The sequence below is a fragment of the Lycorma delicatula genome, chromosome 4 (assembly GCF_047948215.1).
Source record: "Lycorma delicatula isolate Av1 chromosome 4, ASM4794821v1, whole genome shotgun sequence".
NCBI classification, from domain to species: Eukaryota; Metazoa; Arthropoda; class Insecta; order Hemiptera; family Fulgoridae; genus Lycorma; species Lycorma delicatula.
The window spans coordinates 67578710-67600554 of record NC_134458.1 but is presented as its reverse complement, the minus strand read 5'-3'; the positions used below and the strand labels follow the sequence as shown (position 1 = coordinate 67600554).

The 21845-nt window shown below is 29.3% G+C and overlaps 1 protein-coding gene across 1 annotated transcript in view; it reads right to left on the bottom strand.

The window, feature by feature from the left end:
* Positions 1–11107: 11107 nt before the first annotated feature.
* The window catches only part of eve (homeobox protein even-skipped), a 30626-nt gene continuing 19888 nt past the window's right edge, over positions 11108–21845 (bottom strand). Inside the window, exons 2-3 of the mRNA XM_075361715.1 lie at positions 18095–18252; positions 11108–11710 (exon numbers count right to left, since the gene is read on the bottom strand). Of these exons, the coding sequence (XP_075217830.1) occupies positions 11108–11710; positions 18095–18252 (761 nt within the window). The remainder of the gene's footprint in view (positions 11711–18094; positions 18253–21845) is intronic.

Below are 21845 nucleotides of genomic sequence, written 5' to 3'. Positions count from 1 at the left end.
TTAAAATTTAATTCTCGGTATTTAACAGATGTATGCAGTGGATGACAATACTTAGCGGCCATTTCTTTAGCCTGTAGTCACATTCCCGTCATCTTCGATTTTTTTTTATTAGTTTTAAATTAATTCGTTCGATAAAATGAATTTATAAACTATAAAACGTTTAACTCGCTTTTTCAGCCTGTAGACATTTCGGTTGTTTTCAATCGGTTAAATGCATTTTGAAGCACTTGCGTCGCGCTTGTATATAAACTTACGTTGTATAAAAACCCGTAAAATAAGTCTTAATGTATCGATAGAAATATCTACATGTCGTTGATATTATTTAATTAAAACAAAAGCAAACGAAAATACTCAACAACTTTCAATAAAGAGCGGCACGCACAAGATGCGGCGAAATTACAGAGAAGACTCCGACCGACTGGAACATCTAAAATATTTATGAGCGAGTACTTTATAAATTATTGAAGATATTCTTTACCGACTTAAAAATAAAATCAAAATTAATCATTTTTCCCCGTTTTAATACCGGTGAACACTGAGATTTGTCTCTAGATTTTATGTATATTCTGTCTGAAGTCGTATATATATATATTTATCGTCTAGCGATAGTGTATATACTCAGATATGATGTCACTACACAGTATTAAGACGTTATCGAACGGAAAAAATATACGTCCCTCGGATTCCTGTTGAAAAGGAGACGTGATAAATTTTTCCCTCTCTAGATTTATTTTTTCTGTACCTAATAAAATATATTCGACAACCATTTACTGATATGAGTAAGCTTCTTAATTACTTTATTCGTGCAATTCGTTGTGCTTATATTACGACTGTCTATTGAAATAATTCTGTACATTTAGCTTTTGCCTATACTATTCGTTTTGAAAGAGTAAATGCTTATCGCTTTTATAATTAGTTTTTTTGTAAGAATTATTGAAGATGAAATGTAATTATTGGTCTATGGAAAATACTGTTAAATTCATTAAAAATATGCCCTCTCCGATACGAACGTGGGATACCTTATCAAAATAAAAAATAAAAAACAGTTATAATAAATAAATTTGGTCATTGAAAATCAAAATAAAAAAGAAAGAAGTCGTCAAGAATATAAAAACTTAATATATTTCAAGAAAGCTGGATATACGTTAAAAGAAAATTGTATTTTAATGACCTGAAACATCTGATGAAGGAACTGCATAATAGCTTCCAAGATAATTTTTGAAAGTAATCTCCATCTATTTAAAACATGAATCCTTTTTGAAAAACACATTACTTCATTTCGATCGACATAAAGAAAAATTAAAAATAATTAACGAGTTAATAATCTATTATTTTAATATGATCTGAAAATACACGTCTTCACTACCAGTGTGTTTTATTCTGTTTCGATACATTTTTCATATACCACCTACATTTTCGAACATCAGCGATAATTACATTCGACATATTATCGAATACCGACGAGTTTAAAAGCCAAACGTCGTATCGAATCCATCCCGTGTATCTAAATTTCGTAAACAGTCTAGAAACCATTTTTGTGCCTTATCTTTTAATTATTACTTCCTTTAATTGTGATCCTTCAGCCGTTCAAAAACTCAGTCGTTAGATAAATTTCAATTGCAATCGTTTATGTTCGGATATAAATAAAAAAAACCGTTGAGATGTTCCTGTCGAGTTGATATACTTTTGTAATTGCATGGATAGCGTTCCCGTTTACATAGTAGTATTTTTATCAAACGTATATAAATTTTTTTGGAGTCTCCTTAGGTGAATTTTGGAGGCCGATAACTGCTTTCGTTCGCGACAAAATAAGACTTTTCGTTTTCATTCTGAACCATCTTAATTGATCACTGAGCTTGTCTTCGTTACTATGTACTTATTATGCCTACTTTTATACCATATAAAATACGAGTACACATAACAATTTTATTGGGATATTTAGATGTAGTTTTCAAGATGGAAAAAAATGAGCAGTAAGATTTTTATTTGTGCCGGTAAATACGATTCATGCAGACCGAATTTTATTAAATTAAAAATTCTGACAAAAAAGTTATTACTTCCAAAGTAATTATTTATTATTAAAGTAATTATTATTTTATTCCCCATAATACTTCGACCTACGAAAAAGGACCTCATTATTCTTTAGTACCACATCATTTTCCATCGATTTATTTAACATTAAATTAAAAGATTCCCTTTTAGAATAATATAGTGCATAGTTATTAATATAGTGTATGTAATATTCTTAAACATCTTGGGCGATTAGAATTTAAATGTTACTAATTAGTAGCTATTTGATCTCGAGGAAACAACTGACCGAGCACTCCCCCTGCTGAGGGATTTCCATTTTTTTTCAGAATCAGGTTGCGGAAGCTCGGTCTGTGTTGTCTTATAAAGATCTTGTTTCACCCTGCATTAGACTTAATAATTAAAATTTAACTTTAAAAAAATTCTGGGTTATCTAATTATACAAAGGTGAATTTTATGTGCTACATTCAACGAGTACTTAAATAAGTATTGGATTTATTTAGCGATTAAAGCCTTTAATATTATTTTATTCCGTACCGATTATATTTATTTATAATGTCTAAACAGTCGTATCGCTGTTATCACTAAATATTTACGTATTAATGTGGACAATAACCACACAACATTACAAAATACAAAAACAAAAATATGAAAACAAAGAAGAATTTTCTACATTTTTTTTTTACCGTTTTCGTCCTTCTGAGAAAATAACGGTGCAGTTATTGTTCGTTGTTTGAGGGTCAGCAAACTGTTCCTGACTCTTTCTATGTAATGTATAGATTATATTACGGTCTGAATAAAGTATCCGTTTATTTACTTATCCCCTTTGGAACCTTTATAGCCGGTTATGAATCCTAACTCTTTTAATTTGAGTTATCTTAAAACTTTTAATTATAATTATTAATGAAAAGCCCAATTAATGCGGTGTGGGTTACGGATGCTAAGATATTTTTACCTCTCTTAATTTCGTATTTTTTTGCTGTTATAATATAGCATGATAATTGTAATCGTACGTATAATATAATTATTTTACTTTTTTTGTTAGGAAAATAATAGAGCCTGACGCTGACAGAGCGTTCCCTCTGTCATGAGTAATGTATGAGGACTTTGTTATGAAAGTCCTGTTGTTCGCCCTTGAACAAAAGTGAATGACTGAAATTTAACTTAAAACGGCGTCATCCCTACTAGCTTCTGCCATATGTGCTACTGTACTACGGCTAAGAATTAAGGGCTTATTAGTAACCGATTTTTGAAGCGGATTAATAGGTATTATCGATAAATATTGGAATACTCTATCTTCACGGATTCTTTAAAACTCTACTCATTATGCTCTGTCTTCGATCGAAGCAGCTATTTAATACTTATAATTCCTTAATAGCGTTCGATGACTTGTCTGTTTTATCAATCGACAGGTTCAAACTTCCGAAATGCTATCTATTAGGAAGAGGCCCGAACAGGTTTTATCTTCATTCATAACAACAATCCGCTTTATTTTCTTGCAGTAAGTTTGAATTGTCAGTATATGAATCGATGATAGTAGAACGCCTCCTGTATGTTCTACGATCGTCACTATATTTCATTGTCAAACAGCAGCAAACCATACAAGACTTTCTGTAACTTCATGACGAAATCATATCGGAACTTTTCCTCGATTTCGTGAATTCGAAACTCGATTTGTTTTATTCGATTCTCTTCGCTTGTTAAACGTTATTCTGTATTCTAGTATCGATTATAAACTGTATGCCGCATTCTATTGCTATCTTGTAGAAAAATGCTAATTAATTCTTTTTTCTTTTTTTTTTTTTAATGTTACATTTATTGGTATTACATCTATTTTACTGTATCGTATCGTCAAAAATTACATATCGATGCTCTAAGACGGCGTCATTTACTGTAAATTGCATTATTAAGCTGTGCGAAATAAGCGTACAATATATTTTCTGAGTGAAATAATAATTACTTAAAAAAAAAAAAAAAGTAGCCGACAACCAAAAATACTGTCGATCCAAAAACAATTGAACTAGATGAGGACAATAAGAAACGATTATTATTGGCGGTTAATAAGACAATAGTATTATCAGGGGTGTAATGGGGCCAGAACGGCGTTTCGGCATATATACCAGGATTTGGTCAGCATAAAGTAGAGTCGATTTCAATTCTCTTTTCCGAAAACGCCAATTCATTTAGTGAATATCTTGTCAATGGTGGACGTCTCGTGCCTTCAAACTTAAAACCATTAATTCATTGTTGAAAACAATAGCGTGTAGTTCTGCGGAACGTGAAAGGGATTTTCCTATGAATTTGATAATTACAGACATAAGATCGAAACTACTTTAAAAAATGTGAGTAATTTAACGTTTGTGAAACTCCACGGTCGACCGATCGATATTTGCGAACCGAAAAGTTACGTACAGAAATGGTTACGAAATCATCGATCAGCAACTGACACATAGTTGCGGGGATGCAGATTATCTGAACGTGAAGAGGATCCTGTCTGGAAACTTTTACAAGAAATTTAAATACAAGTTAGCTTTTTTTTTTACATTAGAGATACGATTTTGTCGTTTAAATTGTGATTTGCAAATTGGTATTATTTATCATTTATACAATCGTTTCTTGGTGGAAGATTAAAAAATTAACCAAGGATTATAAAAGGCTGTCAGAAGAATTGAGGTAACGTGATAGTTTTTTGGTTATTCAGTTTTATTGACAAAGATATTTGGAAAAAAAATTTCGGTCGTGGCGCCTTTGGCTTATTGTATATAATACAAATTATGAATTTGAATATTACAATATTTTTAAAGTAATGGTGATTTATATAATAATAAAAATAATATTGTTTTTCTTTTTTTTGTAACTAATACTCCACCATTTGTTGTACTAATAAATAATGTAAAAATAAAATGTTAATATAAATACCTTTATTTTGTTTAATGCCTAAAAGAATATTCTCACAAAAAGGAAAAGATTAAAAAAATAAATATTAGCCGATTTAAAAAATTTCACGAAAAAACTTTTAGGAAAAATTCAGCGTTCCGGCACTTCTTTTTTTAGCACTAATTCCCTTTTTAAAATGTTTATTGAGCGTTTCACAAGAATGTAAAGTCGAACTGATTTTAAATGTAGCCAAAAAAGCGTTTTTTCTTTAGAAAAAAAAATTTTCTAGAGTTTTCTTGAAGAAAACTTTCAATTGATCGTGAAGTAAAGTCACATAGTTTGATAGTAAACCAATTCGAAAAGAAAATAAGATCCCCTTTGATTTCTTGTCGTTATTGTTAAGCGACTTAGTATATTTACAATTTAAAGAATGCATGGTTTATTAATAATAAATAATCGAAGATAAAATTAATATATTATTTCACTCGAATTGCTTAAAGGAAAGCAAAATAATTTCTATTGTAGCGATCGTAAACAAGGTTAAAATGCTTTCAAGGTAAATACATCATATTTTTCAGCGGACACGTTACTCGACACCAGTGAGTAAGAATCTTAACTAGTTTTATAATAACGGTAAGCATTCGTTTTTTATTCCCTTATTTCCGTTATTTGTGTGGTTCCATTTCATAATTGAAATCTATCATCAAAAATGTAAAGAAATGTACCCTATTATGACTACATCACGGCTGTGCGCTCGCATGAAACGCCAAAAATATTGTAAACATATTCATTAACTACTTAAATTAATTCTGTACACTATTTTCGCCCGATTTGGACAACCTTAGACCGTTGGTTTTTCAGTTACCGTCCATTTCTCAAGGAAAAAAGGTAGTCTTTTTATTCGAGAACAGTTATTAAAAAATAATTAATGTTTCTTTCGATTTTTTTTTGTCTTCAGTCATTTGATTGGTTTGATGCAGCTCTCCAAGATTCCCTATCTAGTGCCAGTCGTTTCATTTCGGTATACCCCCTACATCCTACATCCCTAAAACTTTGTTTTACATATTCCAAACATTGCTTGCCTGCACAATTTTTTCCATCTACGTGTTCCTCCAATATCAAAGCGACTATTCCAGGATGCCTTAAAATGTGGCCTATAAGTCTGTCTCTTCTTTTAACTATATTTTTCCAAATGCTTCTTTCTTCATCAATTTGCCGCAACGCCTCTTCATTTATCACCTTATCCACCCATCTGATGTTTAACATTTTCTACAGAACCACAGTTCAAAAGATTCTAATCTTTTCGTCTAATTGTTTCGATAATTCGAGTTAAAAACTTTAATTGTAATGAAAAGAACCGTTAACCGTTACTACGTTGTGAATGTATTCACATCTGTAAATATAAACCGAGTACATATTTCTGACCGGAGCAGGAACTCCCATAAGAAAGTAATCGGCCGGCACAGCCTTACAGCTACTTATAATTGACGTTACAAATACTTTTTCTTCAGCATTTTAATTGAATTTTTCTTTCGAATAGCGCTTCTTTGCTGCCGTAATAATTTTACTTTAAATTATTTTTTACGTTTTGCTATTCAACTTATCAAAACAAAAATCTTTTTTTAAAAATAATAACCATTTCAAACCGATATAGCTACTACTTGAAGAACGGTTGATGAATATAAAACCTGTAAATTCAAAAACACCCTAAGCGGGCGAGAGAAAAAAAAAACATTAATTAACGAGGCATTGTTTTAGAATATTTTTGCGCGTTATCCGCGAGCGCACAGTCGTAATGTGACCTTCATCGGTCAATTATTTTGGAAAACAGTGTAATTTTAAGTTTTCGATTATTTTAATTTTGCATTATCTGTTATATAAAATGGAAATTAGTCAACATTTTCAAATAAAATTCATCTAGCTACCTATATGTAAACCGATAAGAAAGGAATAAAGGAGTAATCCTTTGTGCCATGAGAAAGAAGAAAATTACGGTACGCGGTTCGGTCTGTCGCAGTCTTTCGGCCGCTCATCGGCTGGCTATATACTGTACTCCAGTACATTTTTCTCTCTCGTTCGTTATCTTTTATTCAATACATCTCAGGGACGATTTCCATCTCGACGGCAACCTGTATTTAAAATATACAGCTAGTCGTGCGGGAATACTTGTATACTATCTGTATCCCTTTATTAGTTACGTTACACTTATTAAAATAGATATTGAAGGTGCGATCGTTAAAATACTTAAGTAAATTTGTAATTTACTTGAGAAAAAAATTAGGATGGCAAGAGTCAGTTATAATTATGATTTCATTCTGTTTTTTTTTTTTTTAATGAAATTCGGTTATCTATAAATAAACGTTTGGTTTAGAGATACGATCAAATTTTATTTTGATCGTATGTAGGGTTATGTTCATATATCTCCGAACATAAGCTTACAAAGGTAAAGAAAAAAACCGTCCGCAAATTTTGGTGCCCATGAAGAAATTGAAAATGGATTATATTTGGAGATGTAATTTAGTCTTTCTGTGTTTCATTAAAATCAGCGAATTAACTTTTAAAAATTTACGAAAAAGTCATTTTTGTTAGATAAAGTTATCAATCTTAAATATTCAGAATTTTTTTCTTAAGTTTCGAAGAAATCGAAATAAATTCAATCCAGTCAAAACCGTTAACACTTTTTTTTAAATTGAATATTTTAAAGAAATCACTATAGAAAGGTTTTGCGACTATTAAAATTTATTGAACTTATATAAAATATAATTTATTAACTTATTAAATTTTTTTTGGCGAAATTAAAAACGTGAAACAAATTTTTTTAAGTGGATACTTACGATGGTATTAGAATATTATGGGGACAAATAAAACCAGATAAACAAATCAGTTTTACAAAATTTATTGAAAATTTTAAATCTATATATATATATATTTATTTATAATACAACAAAATTATACTTTCTTTCCGTAAGTTCACTAATATTTTACAATGTAATAGTATAATTATATTATTTAAATTTACAATATTGCTGTTTACAATGTAGCTTTATTTAACAATCATTCTTGTCTAATAATTAACTTTTAACTAATAGGTAAATATTTTTTTTTAACATACATATACAATTTACAGAATAATAACTTTTATGCAACTGCCAATTACCTGTTAAAATCTTTTTAAATATTAGAAAAAAAATCTTATTGGTTTGTTATACTACTCATTATTGCATACTTTAGCAGAAAACATCATCCACACCCCAAATAAATGAACTCAAATAAAGAATTTAACATAAAAATTATGTTACAATTTATAATTTTAAATGTGTATGTGTGTGTGTGTGTGTTTACATAATTTAGAAAATAAAAAGACTAGTATCTTACACACTATTACTATATTAATATCTATTTACATTATATATTGCATATCAGTACTATAATACATTTGTATAGAAAACAAAAATTTCTTCTAAAAATAACAAAATAGACAAACACAGTAATAAAAGAAATTAAAAATCAAGTAAGAGGGGAGAACTGAGGCATATTTCCTCAAAATCTTGTTTAAATAGTATTACTTTTTTATAGATCCGATAAACGAATAAATTTTTAATGAAATATTGCTAAAATTTTGAATTTATTTAATAATTATTTCACGAATCGATGAATATTTAATTAATTTTTGATCCGCCAGTTTTTTATGGTAGGAATTATTTGTTAGGGAGATGAATTTAATGCATGTACGTCTAATAAAGAATGAAAAACAATGAACGAAGTATCGAAAAGAGCTGAATAAAACGAATAAAAAATTTCAATAAAAATCGTTAAAAATAAAATGAATGCTCAAACCAGCGAATAGATGGAAGAAAACGACAAAGTTAAATTAGAAAAACAGTTCTGGTATAAAATAAATAAAAGTATTATATACTAGGGGTGTTGCGGAGCTCGTTCTTAATAGAAGATGGATGAGGTGAGACGTACTTTGCGATGGGGAGAGGAAAACTCGGTTAAAATATTAAGGAAAAAAATCATAATAGAATTTAGATGAAATCGTTTTACAAATTTTGCGAGGTATAATGCGAAATAATGGTAGAATACCAATAAAGGAAAATGAAAGATACTGTAGATGTTAAATATCCGGGTCCGATCGAGGATAATAAGATTAATTCGATGTTTAGAATGGAGATTTTGAATTAATTTGGCGTCTTCAAAGGAATTGAGATAATTAAATCTTTTAATAAACAGTATTATTAACGGAAAGGTTAGGTAAGTTTACTATCGACAACATCGAACGAGAAGTTAGTTACATAAAAATGAAGAAAATGCTTATAAACGAGCCTCATGGAGAACTGCTGTGACGCGAAAACCTACTATTAAGCAGAGGAGCATCGTACTTATAAAGATTATTAGAAAATCTAACCGCAAATTAAGCAATTTCCAATTATGAATTTTTAATCGGCCATACAAATAAAAACAAAAAATAAAAAACAATTAAATTTTTAAATGAAAATAATTTTGAATGCGATTAAAATTATCATGTTCAAAATTAACATGACAATGCATATTAATTATCCGATTATTGCTTTATTTACTTTCCGCTGTCTAATACTTCTGCAGAGTTCTTTTTCAAGAAAAACAAAGATTTAATTGTGGAATTAATTAAAAAAAATAATTAAAATATTAAAAATATAGTGATGACATATTAACCATCTCAGTCATAGAAACAAGATTTAATTAGTTTACATCAGTGATTAAAATAGTAAACTTAATCCTCTGTATTTAGTATTTTATTTATTTATTTTAATTTAATTCCACAATTAGATTTCTGTTTTTCTTGAAGCAGAAATTTTTGCAACAGAATTAAACGCAGAAGAAAATAAATAAAGTGTTAAAATGGAAAAAAATAATTTTTATAAATTTGCTAAGATACGATTTACTAACTATATACATATAGATATGACCAACCAACTGGATTAGATTTTCAGGATTAATTTATTTTATAGGTTGTCTCATTTTTAAGCAGCTATATATAAAAACAGGCTTTAAGATTTCATCATAACGAGCGTCTCGAATTTTCATATTTACGATTCAAAATTTATCAAAATATTCAAGGTGATTTTTGATTTTATAACTATAATTGAGATCTTACAAAATTCTAGTTTCGTTGTTTCGATTATCTTAATTAATACTAATCGATAATAATAATAATAATAATAAAAATAGTATAAAAAATTTAGATAAAATTTTGCAAACCGAAGAACTCTAAAAGCATTTTAAAAGCACGGAAAAAATGTTTCTACCGTTCTGAATAATAATCCGATAACTTTCAAACATTTTATCACGAATTTATCCATTTTAAGTAAAACTTAAAACTAAAATTCAACATATACGCGCCTATAAACGGTGAACTTCAGTAAAAGGGAGTAATTTTCTTCTCCTCGTTACAGCGGTGGGTTAGGAAAATGAAAAGAAAAAACAATCTATCTTTAAATGTTTTCAGGTATTTTTCTGATGAAATTCTATTACACTACCACTCGGTCGAGAAATCGCTGAAGCTTTGCCGCGAGAGGTTCTCTTCTCTCCCCCATGCCTATGAGGAATAGCATAATTTTAGCTCGCGTTCGGTTACAAATTTTCGCGTGCCTATTGCCATAAAAATTATTTTTATTATTATATTATTATTATTACAAATTTCGATGACTCGATAATACTCCAAAATACCATTCGTGATGGTCTTTTAATTCGTTTTTTATATTGTTTTCAAAAACCTGTAATTATGAAAACCGTCTAAAATACTATATAAAATGCTCGGTGCACATAACAGGCGCGTATATGATAAATTTCTCCGCTTGATAATTTAAAAATTGTTTTCACAACGTCCTATAAAACTAGGTTAACTTTTTTTATCTTACAGTTTTAATACAATATTTGTTATACATTTCAAATTTTTATATATTTTTTATATTAAAAAAATCCTTATAAGTTACATTCTATGTTAATTTTATTATTAAAAAATGTAACATTTAAATAAAAAAAAAATTAACATAAAATGTAATGAATAATTGATTATTTTAATCCTAAGTTTTAAATTTAATTTTATAGTTCAGTTATTAACACACAAAAATTTTAATTAATAATAGGAATAATAAAAATAATAATAACTATAAACTGATACTTTGGTGTCTATTATTTTTTTAAATTATTTATCTTTCTTCTAAACTTTTTCTGGAATATCCGTCTTATACGGTTGGAATAATTTTTTAGGCGGATCGACTATTTGTGTCATCGCATTTGGATTACTTTCAGCGGCCGTCATAAGCAAAGATATGGCAGTAGCGGAATCCGTCGTGTGAGGTCGATATAGGTGCGAAGAAGTACTCGTCGCCGAACCGGCAACACAATTTATTATACCGCAACGGCAGCTGGACGATCCGTCACAGTTTTCCGGCGAATTGGTCGGCCGATTCGGGCTTAAAGTCGTAATACTGTTTTCGGAATGAGTCGGACTAGAACAAAACGGTCGAGAATTCTGCGTGTATGCGGTCCCTTCGATATTGTCCTGAAAGTTGGCGTGCGGTCTTGGCGGTAAAGGATAAGGTGCGTATCTGGATAACGCCGGGTGAGGTTGATAATAAGGAGGTAATTGGGCGTAGGGATAAGCCGCACTCGCTAATGCCGCAATAGGTAATCCTCCGGCGCTCGCGGCAGCCGCTTGAAGTATACTAGCGGCGAACGCCGGGTCGGTGTACACAGCATACGGCCACGCCATAGCCATTCTTTGTCTTTTATCCTTCATTCTTCGATTTTGAAACCAAACCTGGAACAAAAAAAATAACAAAAATCTGTTAGAGATAACTATTTTTTGAACGATTAAAAATGTATAGGTATAAGAAAAAATAGGATTACTTCTCTATTTTTTTTTAGAATATTAATTCTCTCGTACGTGATTAAATCTGTGTTTAGGAATCATCTTGGAATATGTAATGAATCAAAAACAGCCGAGCCGAACTATATTTCGAAACAGAAAACTTACGGATAGAAGTAGGAGAGCGCTATCGTTTCGCCGCGAAGGTCATTTTCTTAAATCGTTTTTTTTTAATTGAAAAATTACTTCGATAAATATTTAAAAAAGTACAGCCGATAATTTAAACTATTTATTACTAATAATGTTAACTAAAGAATTTTTTCTTTTTTCTAAGGGATCTTACAAAAATTGTTTGCTAGTTATAAGAATACGTGAATAAAAATAAAAATAGTATACGAATACCTGAAAAATAGAACACGTAAGCTTTCTCCCGCTATTTAACAGACTAACATTTTGGATATTTTAAAAATATAAATTAACTAGCAGAAAGCTCGACATTGAAGAGCCTTGCGTAGTTATGGCGAGGTAAAAAAATGAATAAGGAAGATAAATAAAAACTTAAGGCTTAATTAACAATAATTTAAATAAACGTAATAAAATATCTAACTGATTTCATAATTCTGTGGAACAAATTGAACCGTGCTTTCTTAGTAGCTTATTTTTCTTAGATGTTTTAATCTGCAAATCGTTTTATTAATATTTTTCTTTTAACATTCATAGTCGAAATTTTAACATTTAATGACTGAAGTCACCATTTTTATCGGGTAATGGGTATGAAAAAAAAAATAGTAGGGAAATATTTTTACGGAATCAATAGCCAATCCCGTGCAGGATTTCGGTCATGCGACAACCGCCGGGAAGTTTGAAATCCATCCATATTTTGGAAATTCCCTTTTTCTGTGTGGGAAATTCGCGTTTCCCTCAGGTTATTTGGATCGGGATAAGAATTTACTCAGTAAATTTAGTCCGGGATAAGGAAGCCAAGTTGAAATAATTTGGCAAAATGATTCAACAGTATTCTCCGATCTAATTTGTTGGATTAATATAATCTTAACTATGGCGTCTTCAAACTTCCAAAATATCATCGGTATGAAAGGGCTTCCCTTGTCTTGAAACTCGATGGGGATGTCTCTACATTCCGACTTTTAAACGTCTTAAACGATTTACTAATCGAAAATTCAACCCGCAGTGAAATAAAAATGCAACTATTAGAGGACTTTTCATTTAAATTTTATATTTACCCGTGAATTAAATTCGGTTCGTGTAGGAAATTTAAGGCGCTTTCAGAAAATAATTATTATTTTGTTTCTGTTTAACCGATTTTTACATCTTATAAAAGAATAATCTTTACGATAATATTTTATTTTATCAATTTAAAAACGAATTTAAATACAACCAGGTGAAACACCGTTTAATTTCATTTATCTGTAGCGACTCTTACGCTGAAGTCTATTTATACCCAAAATAAATTACTTTTAACAAAAAATTGTAAGCCTAAAATCACCAAAAAAATCACTTTTTTTTTGTTAAAAAATAATCCCAATCATGTAAAGTTGTAGCTTTTGCATACATTGTATGTTAAATAAGCTTATGAACTAAATTTTAGTTTAATTTGTTGCAAACCAGTTATTAAATTTACAAAAAGGAATAGTCTTCAAGAGATAAGTAACAAATATCAGATAATTATTATGAGTTGATTTTTAGATATATTAAAAAAGGGATCGGGCGGTAAAATCCGTGATTTCTTACGTTTTACTTTAAATATAAACCATGTTGTTAAATCCAGTTCTTCATAAAATAATGTAAAAGCTAACTTTTTTATATTTTATATTTATTATTAATCCTGTACGTCAAGATTATATTAGTACGAACTCGGTGCCTTTGTTAACCGGTTGTAATCATCGTATCTTCAGAACACACTACAGGAACATCATTCGAAAATCGTTATGTTTATTTTACTGTAATCCTGCTTACATTTTTTTATTCTTATGTTCATCTACTCATTATTCATTGTTATTCATACAAAAACATACAAGTTTTTTATACAGAACATAAAAATCGGGGACTGTCTTATTTTTATATATCTAAATATTATTATTACCGTGATTCTATGCTGATTACACAGTGAGTATTACTTTCAAATCAGGTTACACGTGAAAAATTCATCAATTATAATTGCCGAAGCGAAAGAACCTAACACAAAATTCTTATCAATAAAAAGAAAAAAAGTACATTCAATTAACGCGTTAATTATACGGTTACATGGTATATAACATTCTGTATTTTATTTTATTATATTTTGTAATATTGAGTTTTATTTAGTTACTGCTGAAGGACATAAATCGTGCCATTTAGCCGAATGCAAAGTCGTGTGCGCTCGGACTGCGTGCGATTCGACCGTGTAACCATGAAAAATGCCAAGGCTAACTGGAATTCAAATCCGCTATTAGATTTAAGATAAAACGGTTCTATTAGTATCATTTAAATTGAATAATTTCCTCAATTTTGAATAAAAAGGAAAATAATATTTTAAGTAACGGTGTTGATAAATCATCAATGTTTTATATAGTAGATTTTCTTTGTAAAAAAAAAAAAACGGTCATTAAACATTAAAGTAAAAACTTAATTGCTACGCTAAAAACAACTGCAAATAAATTTTTACATTACATTAGCACTATACTCAAATCCGACAAAAAAATAAATATTTAAATTCATTAAAATTAATAATTCAAAGAATTAATTATCATGCTATTTGCTTAATAAAACGCTAATAAGAAAAGATAATTACACATAAACTATATAGCACAGTAAACGAGCTTGTAAATAAATGAATATTTAAATTTTAATTTTAAAAAATAAATGTTTTGTATTTTTATTTTAATAAGAAAATCAGTTAAACTCTGGAGTAATTATTAACCGCCTTTCCTAATAAAACACTTTAAATTTTAATTTAAATATAGTTTCGGATTGTTTTTCAGTATAAACTGAAAAATTGTAAAGTAGACAGGATTATGCCGTTACGCAAAACAGAGGGGGTTAGAAGAGATAGGACGATGTCTGCAATACCATTAACCACTACACAGGAGACCAATGCCCATTAATACTACTCCGTGTAAGGGTGTCCTCCACAAAGTTACAAAGGTCTTACATTAAAATACTTTTTAAAAACCGTTATCGCTAACTCAAAACAATAAGTATTAGTTATTATTTTCCTATCTTAATAAATAGGAAATTACAAAAAAGAATTTCAAATGTACAGTTATATTTCATAAAAATTAAAAAAAGAAATATTTATTGATTTTACCTCTATAAAAATATTAATAACGATTAATAAATAAGCCTTTTCCTGAAGAAAAATCGAATTAATTACTGGAACTTGGTTGTCGATTCCGATTTTCTAAGCCTTTCTTCCCGAACTCCAGTCGTGGGGTTTTCCTGAATAAGAGAGTAAAGAATGTACTCATTCAAATTTCAACCGTTTGTAACAGGAAATAAGCTTATTTTATAAAAATAAACTATTTGATATCGGAAAACTATTATTCTTTTGATATATATATTTTTTATTTTTTATTTTAAAGTGTAGATTCGTATCTGAATGAAGAATTCGAGGTATTTGTGACAAGATATAAAGTTAATTAAAGCATTACTAAATTTTTAAATCCTCTGTTGATTTCTGAGACTAAAAAGTATTACGTACTCGAACATGAAAATTTCAAAGGATCGTTATTATTGAATGAATTCGATTAACAATTTAAAACAACTATTTTTGTAAACCTCATTCTTTTAAGAAAATTTAAAATTGTCAGTGTTTTTCTCATATCTAGATTTTAGTTTCAAAAGAAACATTTTTCAAAATTCAACATTGAAACTTATGAGAAACTTCTATTTCGGTGGACAGAAGTCGGTGGAACAGATTTAAATCCCAAAATACTCTTTTTTTAAGAATCATACTAATTAAATATACATAAAAATTATATTTTGATAGATTAAATATACGGAATGATTCAGAAGGAAATGGAAATAATTTGGGAACTTATTCTAGAGCTTTAAGTAAGGAAAAGGTTTCATATAAAAATATGTCTGAAAACGCATTATTATCGAGTTACAGCTAGCGAAAGATTTCGCCCGGATTTCAGTTCCCCTGGTGAAATGAGCTCTTACTGAAGTTTTTAAGGCGTTATATAGAAGGGTGAACTTGATTTATTTTACTTTTTGACCTGAAAAATCGAATAAAACAGGTTCTAGAAGTGTATCTCTCGTAGCTTTTATGATATCCAACGTAAAACAGAAAAATTTGATGACGAAAAACAGGTTAAGTTTTTAGTATAATAATTTTGTTAAGTGAAAAATAAATGAGAAAATTTTATTATTTAAACTCGTTGGGAATTTAATTCTAAGATAATTGACGTCTATGAAAAACAAAACAATAATAAACTTTTGTTTAAAAAACAAAATTTAACAGAAAAATGTTATGAATTTAAAAAAAAATAAAAATAGCTGTGTAAATTCGGGCGAGATATTTTGCTAGCCGTAACTCGACAACAAAGCGTTTTCGGATGTAGTTTGTATGAACCTTTTTCCTTATTTCAAGCTCTACAAACAGTTCCCAATTTATTTTCCTTTCCTTATGAATCACTCTGTATATAAAATAACGTTTTTGAAAAGTAATTTTTTGTTTTAATTTAAATTAAGTTAATTATTCTAAAAGTCTTTTCAATGAGATGTGAGACTTCACTTTACTTTTATATTTCAGTCGTACACTAAAAAACCAAAGAACAGATAAAAATTTAAAAAAAGTTAATTTTAATAATTCTTTTTAATATATAAATTTACACGGAGTAAAAACCGGTGACTAAATGTTACCGGTGACTTAAAAATGGTGGCAAAAGGGGTGAGCGGATTATAGATGTTTATATAATATATTAAAGTATGTTTTTACCTACACATCGGTCAGGTTATACTTTTTCATGAGAATGTTTATAGAACACAATAGATATTCAGTGTATGACGCCGAACAGTCATTAATTACGATCGTTTATAAAATAAGACATAATAAATTTACATTTACTATGTTCTATATTGTAGAGACAATTCAAAGCCAAAATTATTTTTATATTTGAATAATATTATATTCATCTTAATGGATGAATTAATAAAACGGGTATAAATAAAAATATATTTTATTAACTACGAATTTAGTTTGAACTTGTAAAAAAAAAGAAATCAACATCAAGTATTGAAGAATGTCCTCGGTTTTAGGTGGTAATTATTTCTGATTACAGTTAAAAATTTCATAATCATCACTTTTTTTGAATTTTTTCATGATTTTTATAAAAATTAAATAAGGGGTTTACAACTATAACAGTTTTTTCCGTATCAACGAATTTAATGTTAGCAAAACGAATAAATGGAGAAAACGTTCGTTATAAATTCCGTGGATTTTGAGATATTTCAATAACAGATTCGATTTAATCTGACTGCAGAGGTGTATTAAATACGAAAAATAAAACATCCCTAAAAATTAATCGTATGTTTCAACAGTTTTGTTCGGTAGTTATTGTTTATGATCTGATTTCTGAGTTAAAAATACAGTAACTTACGTATAAGATAGATGAGTAAGCGATTATTATATAATAAGACAAAAGCTTCGACCACACAACGGTGTATAGTGTTCATCGTTACTTTTCTACTATCAAACATGTGTTAATGCGTAGAGTTAGCTATAAGCTACCTGTATTCCACAATTAGCGTAGGCCGAGCTATAAAACCAAATGTGTCGGCACCTTTCATCTAACTTTACAGGTTAATACCTACTAAAACTTAGTCGTTATAATGTTATTAAATGTTTTCCGCTTTAACAAATCAACATTAGAGTATAATAATCGTACATAAATTTTGAATACGTGGGTTAGTGTTTTCGTAAGATTATTTACGATTATAATTACCGATGATAAAATCTTTGAGGTTATTTGGAACGATTAAAAAATTAATGTTAAGACCTCTTTCAAATATTCCTTCTTAATACTTTTATTATAGCCATTAATTTTTATTTTTACGATATCGGAGTGTCCTATAGGCTACATACTTTAACAAGGAAGGTGAAGCGGTTAAATGATCGGCGAAAAAACAACAAACCGTTTTTGGGAATCGAATCCGAAACCAAAGAGTCGTCATGTTAACCGATGTCTCTGACCGGCATTATCGGTTGATAATATATAAAAAGAATTTGAAGACGACTTTGTTTTTAAAATTTAAATAAATAAGTTATTTATTTCCGTAATTTTTTCAAAAATATTGTTTTTGGAAAAATTCAAGGAATAATAATGTACATCTTACCTTGATAGTCGATTCTGGCAAACTGAGTTGCGCGGCTAACTCGCAACGTCTCGGTCGAGATACGTAATTCTCTTTATAAAATTCTTTTTCGAGTCGGGTCAGTTGGTCCCTTGTAAATGCTGTTCTGTATCTACGAATATTTTGTTCTGAAGATCCGTCTGAAAAACATAAAAAGCTATGTAATAAATTTTACAACGTAAGGGAGATTTAATCGTACCGTGTGCTTGATAGAAATCATATATTTGTTCATTTTAATATAAAATCAACCGAATTACATATTCGGTGTCAAACCAAAAGAGCACACTAGTATAAATACACATTAATAAATATTTTTAAAAAAATTATTTAAAAATAATAATTAGTTACTATATCCTTACAAATAAAGTGGTAGAATACATCGGATAACATGTAATTAAATATTTGGCACCCTTTGCGGGATGGAGAATGGAAGCATCTTGGTCTTTCATCCAAAAGGTCTGAAATTCGAATTCCGGTCGGGGTTCACATTTCTCATACCCTAAAAAATGTTTACTCCATATTTGGTGATTATTTTTAATATTTTAATGAAAAATGCGATACATATTTCGTTTAGATCGATAATGGGGATGTCACATTCGCTTTTTTTATTTACTTTTTTGTACATACATAAAACTTAATTTTAACTGAAAGGCTTTTAAAAGAACGGTGTTCTTTTCAAATCGACACTATATTTTTCTTATAAGAATTTAAACTTACAAAATTCTTCTTTTTTCCTGTTTAGCCTCCGGTAATTACCGTTCAGATAATACTTCAGAGGATGAATGAGGATGGTATGAGCCTAAATGAAGTGTAGTCTTGTAAAGTCTCAGTTCGACCATTCCTGAGATGTGTGTTTAATTGAAACCCAACCACCACTAGATCCACGATCTAGTCTTCAAATTCGTGTAAAAATAACTGACTTTACAAGGACTTGAACGCTGGAACTCATGACTTCCAAATCAGCTGATTTGGGAAGACGCGTTCACCACTAGACTAACCCGGTAGGTTACTTACAAAATTCAAACTTCTTTATATTACCCTAATAAGTTTTATCCATATAAATTTAAATACAGATTTTTCATCGACGATTATAACGATGTACCAATTACAAATCATAAAGATTTTGATTTCTCTGATATTAGTTTTACTAATACTATACTTTTTATTACGAAATATCGCATAGGCTTTGTCTATTTATAAAGAATCGATAGAATTTTACTGATATTCTATACCTATTCGACCATCACATCACTCTCAAAACACCGCCGATATTTAAACCTTGAAAATTATTATTAAATATTTTAAAATTCTTAAACATAGGTTCCTCGAAAATATTAAATTAGATTAGATCTTAAAAGGAATCGGTTCATCTTAATTAATTTTTTTTTTTTACGTTGCTAACATTTTAACTCGACTTTATGTTCTTAGCGAAGTTCAGAACTCGATATCGTCTTACTGATAATTTAGCTAGCTTCATGCCATCGCAAGTCGGTTCGGGCTTAATAAATTGTTTCCTATTCCAGCATTTTTCAGAATCGGACACTATATTTATCCGGGAGGAAACCCGGCTTCCTCATAGATATTCGTGTAGTTGCGATTAAGCCTCCGCTAACGCTCGTTACCAAATATTCGCGTACGAGCCGTATTTATTCGTCACAGCCTTCTAGCCGTTCGTTTTGAAAACCGTTCTCTGCAGATCTCGCTGTGCGAAAAAGCAATTGAGATGTACGTATACGCAGTCCGGCGACTACATTTCAGGCGAGCTCTTCAATTTTGTAACGATGTAAAGAGGTTATTTTTTCGGAATATAGGCGATGAGTTACTCTCCGTCAATGGGAGTATTATGGATATCGAAACCTGTCATTTCGCACGCAAAATTTAAACTATAAATTACATCCACCAAGAATTTTAATTGTATATCGTAAATAAAGTTATTTTAACCGAACAAAAAGGTAGGATTAACTCTTTCATCATTTATTCATAATTTTAAGAGTAAGATAATTAATACGAGTTAAACATTTTCAAACGCAATAGTTTATACTTTCTTAATTTCAGACAATATAATTTAATAACTATTAAGTTTACGGAGGTTATTTTAACTTTTTATTACTTATAATTAAAGAAAGAGATAAACCTTTTTAAATCAAATTATTTATGAGTCCTTAATTTCTGATTACAACGATTAAAAACGTCTTTTTCAACCTGTATTAGATTTTAATTTCAATGTCTAAACAAGGGAAATTTTATTAATTATAACGACACAAAATAATTATAAAATAAAATAATAATAAAGAAAGAACTATTAAACAGCTTTTGGGAGAGCAAACAGTGTTTTATAATGTTAAATATTTAATGATTTTCCCCGGATTACACGGCAACGTGGTCACATGTAAACGGCAAAATACACAGTAAGATATTCTATGTATTCAACGGCGGTTACAGCTTTTTATTTCTTTCTTTATGATATTTTTATAGTGTTAATTTCAGACATCTACATTTACGAGCCGGGATGCACATTTACGCGCTCACACTAAAACCCAATAAACTCTAACTTTATAATTTTGTGAGCGTTCTCTTTTAGTACAGAAAATCTAAAGTTTACTGTGTAATAAGGAATATTCAATTCCAATAAAGGAGAACGTGTGAAAAAAACACTAACGCTTTTTTATTACGTTATTTGTACTTTACAGGATAAACCGTTTTTTTTTTATAATTCCTTTTCGATAACTGAAAGTAAATTCCTTTTTTAAACCTAAATATACGATACGCAAATATTATTTTTATAATTTTTACTCATCATGTTTAATGGGCGAACAGTTTTTAGCGCTCATTATTCCTCAGTTTCGGTCTAAAAATAGGTGCGTAAGTCTTCAAATGAAATAAAAATTGTTTTAACATCACTACTGAACCGAATGATGTTCAGTCGACTAAAGTACAACACCGATAGAAAATCTCGGATTATTTTATCCCGGATGTAAGAGATACGCGTAATTACTCACTCGTATGTTGTCTTATTTAGGAATTACCGCAAGCAAGATGAATCCGATTTCATTGGAATTTTTTGTGACTATTAATCTACCGCTTTTAGCACGATCAGATTTTTAGAAATTACTCAAGTTTCAACATATTTTCATATTACTGTAGTTATATATTATTTTGTTGACCGCTTATAATTTAATTAAAATTTTAACTGGGAGACGTTTAATTCATTCAAAAAACTCAAGTGTCATGATCTGAGCTGTCTTAACCGGTTGGATTTTAAGGTTACTATTTTTCCATAACGTACCACAATTTAAAAAAAAATGAAAACCTGTATTTTCTCAGACATGAATCATTTGAGTTCGATAAAATTTTAATACATTTATTTATGTCCGATATTTATTTTCTCATATTTTTAGCACGTTCAACAATTTTCCCAAAATAATTGAAAAACTCTACCTACCTAATCATTATTATTTTTTTTTACAAATTTAAAATTTAAAAATTAATATCTAAAAAATGATTTATAGGAATCGTTTGTTTGAAAACGTTTTTTTTCAGCTGTAACATTTTACTTTGACGGCTACCGTTTTAGTGATCTTTTACTTATTACAGGAATTTTTTACCGGCGTAATTTTTACTAGAAAAATCACATCCAAAAAATAAAAATGATGCTTAACCATACGTGTTTACACGCCCGGATATCCGAATAAGGTTTCGAAATGTCAGATACTATTCAGTATTATTTAAGTTT